The sequence below is a fragment of the Stegastes partitus genome, unplaced genomic scaffold (genome assembly GCF_000690725.1).
Source record: "Stegastes partitus isolate 25-593 unplaced genomic scaffold, Stegastes_partitus-1.0.2 Scaffold1558, whole genome shotgun sequence".
In the NCBI taxonomy this organism is placed as follows: domain Eukaryota; kingdom Metazoa; phylum Chordata; class Actinopteri; family Pomacentridae; genus Stegastes; species Stegastes partitus.
Genome location: NW_007579289.1, coordinates 124,896 through 133,694, shown reverse-complemented (window position 1 = coordinate 133,694; position 8,799 = coordinate 124,896). Strand labels below are relative to the sequence as shown.

The following is an 8,799-nucleotide window of genomic DNA, read 5'->3' as shown; positions in this document are numbered from 1 at the left end:
AACTGAATCCATTCAATCAAAGAAAATAACCAAGATGGACCCATCTCCTTTTAGGGAGGCAGTTTTTGCGTTTCTACTGGTCTGTCTTATGAAGCAGCTCGTAATTCTCCTGTAATCTTTGAACAAGAGGAGGGTGCAAGAAGACCTTTATGGCTAATAATGGTAAACTGGGTGCCCCTTAATCTGCCAATTAAAAAGCAGAAGCCAGTGGAGGAAGGTTTGAAGCTGGTGGGAGAGATTTATTCTCAGACTTTTTAGCAACCAGGAGTGAAACATGGGCCAAACATACCCAGAAAGGATATATGTATAATAACTCTAATCTTGTCAAAAACATCTTAGAAATTGTCTTTTCCTGAATGTAAAGTTTGTATGACAGGGAAGTCCATCTGTTTAGTTGCCTGAATCAGTTGAAATTTACTGTTAATCATTATACTAATATGCAGAAACATTTTCTGAACGCGCCAACAGTTACATATATGTACACAGCGATATTACACATCAGCTGCATGAGAAAGCAGAAAGCTAAATTTGTGATCTGATTCATCTGGACTGTTGCCAGCTCAGTGTCAGGTGTGAGTGCATCTGTGTCAAGTACTTGTTGGCTGACTTAGTAAATATTTATGCAGCTTTAAGGTGTGGCTGGTTGCAGCTTTTCTGATTATGAAGTCTGATAGGCCTGACGAAGCCACTGTCATGATTTAGAGCTAAGGTGAATTATTGTTTCCACTTGAAAATCTGATGACATATTTGCAGCTTTAGTATATTCTAGTGTGACAATCTTGACTTTGTTTTTGTGTTTGCAGTCTTTCTGTTGCCATGAAATTGACCAGCATGCTTCACTACCTGTAGAATGAGTAAACAAGAATGCCACAGTGGGTTAATGTGTCAAGAAATGACCTACTTTCTTGGTCCTTAAGTAGCATGTACACTACCACCTAAAGTGACCTAACCCTGAAAAGTAAAAAAGGAGTCTTACTATCACCCCTTTTGTTTCATTTTAGGAATCGGAGGGCATAAAGGGCCCTTTGTTGTAGCCCAGCATGGACAGCTTCTTCAAGGCAGCTGTATGTGATCTGGACAAACTGCTTGATGACTTTGAGCTCAATACTGGTAAGATCAATCACAAAGCACTTGCACAGTAACAGCTGATGATTAATTGTGAATCCATTAATTCCTGTAAATAATTTCACCAAATGCAATGCGTTTTAGATTTGCTTTCCAACCCAGTTATGCCACCTTGCTTTCATCTAATTAGATGTCGTTAACACGTGTGTTTTGTTGACCCCCTATAAGCGTTGCATATGTAAACACTCTGTGGCATCTGAGAAAGAAAAAAGAGATGTCACCTGTCATCACTTGTCATATTGATGACTGCCACAGAGAACAGTTGTGAACATTTCTTAAAGTTGTTCTCTGGTGGTTGTCCGCTTTAACCTCTCTGGGTCTCATGCTAAATTAGCATGTTGATCAGATGCAGTGAACAACTGCTGCTAATTACTTTGGTAATCCCCACAGGGAAACTTCTTTGTAAATAGTTGCTTAAATATGTGAAGCTTAGACAATTTTTACAAGAAAACACAGAGATACAGATTCTTGTGGTAACAGAAGTGGATGATGGCACATGTGGTTGCTGGATTATCAAGGGGGGGAATGTAAACAACAACCAAGATGTGAAAAATCTTATATGGTGTGGACGTAGCCCTACTGTTAACAGTCCTAATATGTAAGCTCTGATGTGGCCAGAGTGGTGGCATTTGTTGTTAATAAAATTAGCACTTGGATTTCTAGCTGTCAGCCCGACCCACCAGAAAGCCATCGATGGAAACAATAGTGTCCGAAGTAATTTCTGAAACCACGTCTGTGCAACACATAAAACCACACTTACTAAACCCTGTGAACTCCAAGCAGTCTCTGACTGTTTTTTTGCTCCTGTCACATCTTTTCTCATTGTGAACTCATTTTTCACCACAGTAAAAAGTCTGCACATTTATGGAAACGGCACAACCATGACTAAAAGTAGAGTGAACTCATAAATCTCATCAGTGCAGTATGACACAGTTATAATGCGATCAATCATATGTCAGGACAATAGTTGAATTTCATTGATTATTTTACAAAAAAATTAAAAACAACAACTCTGGAATCAACTTATTCAACAATGTTCTAAATACCCGCAAGTTTTAGCAATACTGAGGGGAGGGGTTAAGGTTAGGGTTATATATAAAATGTGTATATATATAATGTTATTGGAAACAATAATGTATGTATATATATAAAATATAATAAGCTGCTGCTGTAGGCCACCTGGTTGAGCTGGCAACCCATGTACAGGGGCTATGGTCTCCGATGCAGCGGCCGTGGGTTCGAACCCCGCTCATGGCCCTTTGCTGCAAGTCCTTCCCCCATTCTCCTTGCCCAGTTTCCTGTCCTGCTCTCAACTGTCCTATCTGATAAAGACAAAAAGGCCAAAAAATAACTTTAAAAAAACAAACAAAAAACAAAACAGAGTTCGAACAATGTTTTATTGGTCTATGGATACACATTCACTATATTCTATTATTTTTAATGTTTGATTATTGATTGTTAATGAAACCGATGATTGGTCAAGTAAATTGTTTGAAATTGCAATCCTACGCCTACAAACAATTTAAGAAAATGAAATTTAAGTCTTATAATTGTACAGCCTAAAATTATCGAACTTTAATTGTGATTTTTGTGTATGCGAGTCTAACTTTGATCCTTTGTTTTTTAATTATAGAGGAACTTGAATGCAAACCTGTTTTCCTGAAGCCCTCTTCGTACCCCTTCTCCTCACTGGGCCCTCAGTGTTTACCCTCAGAGGCTTCCTCCGTCCCAGCGAGCCCACCCGACCTGAACTCTCTTCATTATGGTTCTGCCACCAGCTGCCCCGATGGCTCCAGCAGTCACAACCGCAGCGCCGATGACAGAGAGGTCAAAGGTCAGCCTCTCACCGGAGTCGACCTACTGTCGTCTGTGGACCGCAGGCCAGCGAAAAGCTCCGCCCCTCCTATGCCGGACAGAGCTCTGAAGCCGGTGTGCGACCTTGTAAACGACACTAGTTCTGCCATCCTGGTCAGAGCCAACAGCCACGATGCATTCAGCGAACTGGATGTGGCAGAAAAGCAAATGGAGGAGGAGGAGGCGCTGCTGGTGGACTTTGACAGCCCTGTGGTGACAGAGGAGCAAGGTGGAGTGAGCCACAGTGGTGCTTTTAGAGACATCCAGGAGGAGCAAGCCTCTGCAGGGAACAATGTACTGCTGAGTTTGGACTCCCAGGAGCAGAGCGGTGGATACTCTGCCTCACTCAGTCTGCTGGACGTCATTCTTCCTGCAGCAGCGGAAAGAGGCTGCGAGCCCACCGATGATTCACTATCACCAACAGCTAGTGAGCCAGCTGATAGAGAGGAGAGAGATGATGAAGGAATGGAGAACTCTTTAGACCACAGTGAGCCAGAGCCTGTTGATAGCTCTAAAATAACCCCAGTGAAGGACGAGGATGAGCCGCATGGAACCTCGGAAGTAGAGTCTCCTGCAGGAGCCTCGCTCAGCGAGCCAGTGGGACTGTCATGCCTGCCCATAGCTGTTTCTATGTGTGGAGCTCTAGTGAATCCAAAGACCACCGATGATGAAGTTACAGAGCAGTGTGACGAGGCAGATGTCTCTGAAAACACAGAGGCAGATTCCTTGTCAGCCTTGGAAGCCGGGGGAGACAGCTCACATTTAGAGGAGCCAGCCGTCTCATCTGTGTGTCAGCTAATCGCAGAGGACAGACTGTCTCCAGAGGGGCAGCATGTCTCTCCTGAACCTGCTGTCGCTGTTCCTTCTGCAGACCTTCCCTCTTCAGAACCCAGCCCAGTGGATCCTCCTGAGTTTGGCTTTGAGTATCTTCCTGAGAGTGACCAGGCTGAACTGCTGGTTACAGACGAGGAGTTGGATGCTTTTCTGCAGGCTCACACTGAAGCAGAGCAGAATGAAGGCGTTTCTTACTGCAGCAGCTCTGGAGATTTTACCCAACCTGAGTCTCTCTCAGAATCAGACGGGGCTCTGGAGGACAGGCTGGTGGAGCAGGGGCTGAGGTGCTGTGGTCAAGCAAGGCTAGAGGAGCCTGCTCCTGAAAGTGACAGAACGATTTGTGTATCTGTAGAGGGGAGTTTGAATCCCGGTGCTCCATCAGTATCACAAGACTCTTGCCGAGAAGACTCATCTGGGGTGAGTGATTCTTTGACCAGCAACACTTTCCAGTCCCAGCACAGCAGTAGCCCAGATCAGCAGCCCTCCTATGGAGGGGCGAGACCTAAACAGCTGCACTGCCAAACTGCCAGATCTCCACCAGCAGGAGAAGAAGGAGAGGAGCAGGTTCAGACACTCAGTGCTTCTACAACAGGAACAGAGGATGAGGAGAGTTCACCTGTAAGCCCTGGTGTACCAGAGGAACCTGCCAACTTTAGCCCCACATACACCACTCAGGAGCCTCAGGAGTATAGTGTGGGGTATGATGAACTCTCCGAGCCCCCACCTTATCCTGGGGAGTCGCCCACAGACGGTGCCAGGGCAGTAAACTGGAAGAGGGAGGGAGTGGAGGAGCTGGGGAGCAGACAGCCAGCTTGGGTGCCAGACTCTGAAGCTCCCAACTGTATGAACTGCTACCAGAGGTTCACTTTCACCAAGAGGCGGCACCACTGTCGAGCCTGTGGGAAGGTATGTCAGTGACTGTATCCGTTTTATTTTACATTCCCATATGTGTGAAAAATAAACATTTCAGGCCATCTGTAAATACAAAGGACTACAAATTGTATTTAACCTGCAATTTGTTTCTCAAATAATCAGGTATTATTTAAAGGGGATATTGTCAAGTGCTTGTTTTGTGTGACTTACACTTAAAAATCTAAAGGTATTCATTTTTATTAATATGGAAAACAAAGACAACTGACAAACACTCGCACGTGATAAGCTGAAACCAGTTTATTTCCGTTTGTGGCTTACAAGATTCTTTAACCCTCTGAACCTTAAGCAGTTTCTGGGCTTTTTTTTTTTTTTGGTCACATTTTTCCTGACTGTGGGATTGTTTTTCACTACAGTATAAAGTCCTGCACCTCTATGGAAACAACACAATCATGTCTAGAGATAGAGAGCACTTGGAAATCTCTGTTGTGCATTAGGGCCCAGTTAGAACGTTGAATTTTTCAGATTATTTATTTTACAAAAACATAAAATCAACAAGTATGTTTTTTTTTTTTTTTTAAAGTGCCCACAGGTGTTACTAATACTGGAACAAAATAGTGACTCTACATACTATGGGGTTGTTCACAGGTAGTCTGGTCCTCCTCCTGCCAATTATTTATGGGCAAGAGGAGTCTAAAAAAAGACTGTTGATGTCGAACATTTCTCCTGATGAAATTAAAACAGGCAATTGTCCAACCAATGAGAATTTGGTTGAATGAGAGCATACCGACCAGCCAATCGACCTGGAGAATGCAGCTCTACTGCTTCATGCTTTATTTTTGCATCACAGCAGGTTTCAGGTGTGTGTGTGTGTTCACGTGTGTACGTGTGTGTGAACACAAGAGGGCAGGACAATAAAAAATGCATTCTTTTAAGCACATATAAATTACTAACAGAACCATATGTTAATTTGTTTCCTGCTGGCTCTGATGATGTTTCCAATAAATTTAAATAATAATAGAGGTATGATACATTTTCTAATCAGCTACTCTTATGTCCTTGTTTAACATCCATTGGTTCTTCCGATTGTGTATTGCAGAAATAAATAAATGAGACATGACTTGCATGTTTCAGAAATAGTTAAATAAGACAGATTACATCCAAGCACCAAATATAGCACAGTGATGGAAGCAGAGAGCATGAGTCAGCAGTTCTTTTTCCAGCTTCTCTATAGATCTCCACTGAGCCGTGTGTGCTAAAGCTGGGGCTAAGTCCTTTAAAGGCCAGTGATTAAAACAGAATTAGAGAGGACACTTTAGGATGTGTTATTGTTTCCAGCACAATCTCACGCTGTTCAAGGGACTAGATACACAAACACGCTTGGACATGCTGTGAATTGCTGTGTCTTTCTTTTCTTATATGTCTGTCGTCCTCTCTGCTCTGTGGCAGGTTTACTGTGCTGTGTGCTGCAACAGAAAATGTAAGCTGAAGTATCTGGAGAAGGAGGCTCGTGTGTGTGTCATCTGCTTTGATACCATACACAGAGGTAGGACCTTTTTTTTGTGTGTAGATACAAAGGCTGACTCCAAGCTAATGCATGTGTGTTTATTTATTTATATCTCCATCAGTGTCCACCATGGTGGTTGCTATTCTTTATGGGATCCTCAAAATACAGCCAAAAACAACACACCAAAATATCTTAAACAATTACCGAAAGTAAAGCTAATGTAAATCTAAGTAAATAGTCATCCACGTTGCTTTAGATATGTTCAGGTAAATAGTTGAGCCAAGATATATTTTTATTAGGGATGCACAATGATATTGACACATCACCAGTATCTGTAGATAAAGGCTTTAAAATAATTGACCCCAAATTAACATTCTTGGACAGATAACGCCTGCCAGGATGAAAGTGTGCAGTTTATTGCTTAAAGATTTTGCATAAAAATAAATATGGCATGTTGAAGTAGTCTGCACCTGCCAGTGGGCCATTACGATGTGAGGAGGTATTATAGTATGTTAATTCCACTCCAGGAGGGACATGATGTTCTCTGCTATTAGGGAGTAAAATATGTGCATATATTGGTATCAGCACTTGGCCAAAATGAGTTGGAAAATACCAGAAATCAGTGAGAAAAATTTTTACTCTTGCAAATGCTGACTAATTTTCTGATTATGTGACACAGTTTTCAGATGCTTGTTAAATTGCTATTACTGAAGAAACCTGGATTATCTATATGTTTGATGTGGACAAAGACTGAGTGATTTGTATCTATAACACTGCTTTCCTAATAAATAGAAGCAAACCATAGTAAAGTATAACTTTACCATAAACCATTTTACTGGACAAATCCCATTTTCTTAATGATATTGATAGTATGTGTTCATGTCATTTCCGTAGTTCAAGGAGAGATATTCCACCTCTGCAGTGCAGTAGTTGACAATAGTTATTCAGAAGTTGTTTGAAGTTTTTTTTTTTAGGAGATGATGGAGACACTTTATCTTTCCCCCTCAGCTGTTTGCACTGTTATTCACACAGACTCAGTAATGAGCAATCATAGAGAGTCAGCTTCTGTTTAGAAATGGTAATCAGTGTTTTCTCTATAACTTTTACTTTTGTGAAGTGCTTTTCTTTGCTGAGAGAGCATTAACTGAGTATGTAAACAGATGACTGAATTACTGTCACAAGTCGATTTCTCCCTCTGAATCATGTTCTTACTTTATTTTTGATGGATTCTTGTCTGACTGGATTTATTTGGATTTTCTCCACGGGTCATTTATGCAGTAAAGATGTCAGACGAACCTTTTAACTCATTTTTAGATTATGAAGTGTTATGGAATAATTTCCTCTGAAGCAGCAGAATACATTATCAGAAACTCCTGCAGGTTAACCTGAGCTAAACAAACACTTCACATCTGTCAAGTGCAGCTAAGCATTTTCACAGGTTGCACCGGTTCACCTCACATTAAGCAGGTCTGTCTGTGTGTATGTCTTTGTGACCTGGACAGGTAGATAAATCACTGTTTTTCACTTTGGTAAATCTGACTTTAGAGCGACTGATTTTACTCTTTTCATGCACTTTTTTTTTTCACACAACAATCAAAACTGCTGCACTGCGGTAGCTGATTGGAGGCTAGAGGCTTCCTTGTGCACAGCCGATGCTTGTGAGGCATTTTCTAAACATTGGTAAATTGTAGCATCTACTGATAGTCTGCAAGTGAAGCAGTTAGGGGACATCTGTAAGTTGTACCTTCAGAAAACAACCGGGTTTGTACTCGCCTCCTCTAAACCAGCGGTCCCTAACCACCGGGCCATGGACCGGTACCAGGCCGTGGGTCATTTGGTACCGGGCCGCACAAAAAGAATAAAAACATTTTATTGTTTTATTTTTCATTTCCAGCGGTGTCTGCAGGGTGTTTCATTTTGAAAAATGACAAGCGCGTCCTCCCGTCACTTCTGTTTGTGCTCATTTCCCGCACTTGACTGTCAGTTTTTATGCCCGGCTGTTAAACGAAGCCATCGGTCAAAAACAAACGTCTCAGGAGAGCTTCTTTGGAAAGTGGGAGAGACTGGATACTGAGACAGAAAAAAAAGTAAACACATACTTAGCAATAAAAAGACGTTATTTGTTTATGAAACTTTTTAATAGAAAAAAAACAATTATTATTTGTTATGTGCGCAATGACCAGTCTGTAGAAAAATTTCTTGCTTAAAATCGGTCTGTGGTGTAAAAAAGGTTGAAGACCGCTAATCTAAACCTCAAGTTTACACAAGTAAACTCTCAATTTAACGTTTCAACCATAGACTGTGTAAACAAGATGGATGCAACCGGCTTTGGAAAGGGAAGCCAACCCAGAAGTGTCAAAAACCTGCAATACCACTACGGCCAACAGGGGCTGGCTCCAAAAACCTCAGGCTCCATAGACCCCAATACCACACAGCAAAACTCAGATCACAGAATACAGCTTTTCTACAGGTCAGGATTTATGTATTTTTTGTTGGTTTTCCTGGTCAAAGCCAGAGATCAGATGGTCATTCTGAAAATAATTCAATATTGAAATTTGTATAAAGCGTCAAAGTTTATGTCACATGAGGGGGCGTGGCTGTTTGATTGA

General features: G+C 41.8%; 1 protein-coding gene across 1 annotated transcript in view; it reads left to right on the top strand.

The window, feature by feature from the left end:
* Window positions 1-8,799, top strand: part of zfyve16 (zinc finger, FYVE domain containing 16) — a 33,506-nt gene that overhangs the window by 3,540 nt on the left and 21,167 nt on the right. Inside the window, exons 2-4 of the mRNA XM_008300555.1 lie at window positions 1,002-1,110; window positions 2,759-4,719; window positions 6,133-6,229. Of these exons, the coding sequence (XP_008298777.1) occupies window positions 1,041-1,110; window positions 2,759-4,719; window positions 6,133-6,229 (2,128 nt within the window). The 5' untranslated portion in view covers window positions 1,002-1,040. The remainder of the gene's footprint in view (window positions 1-1,001; window positions 1,111-2,758; window positions 4,720-6,132; window positions 6,230-8,799) is intronic.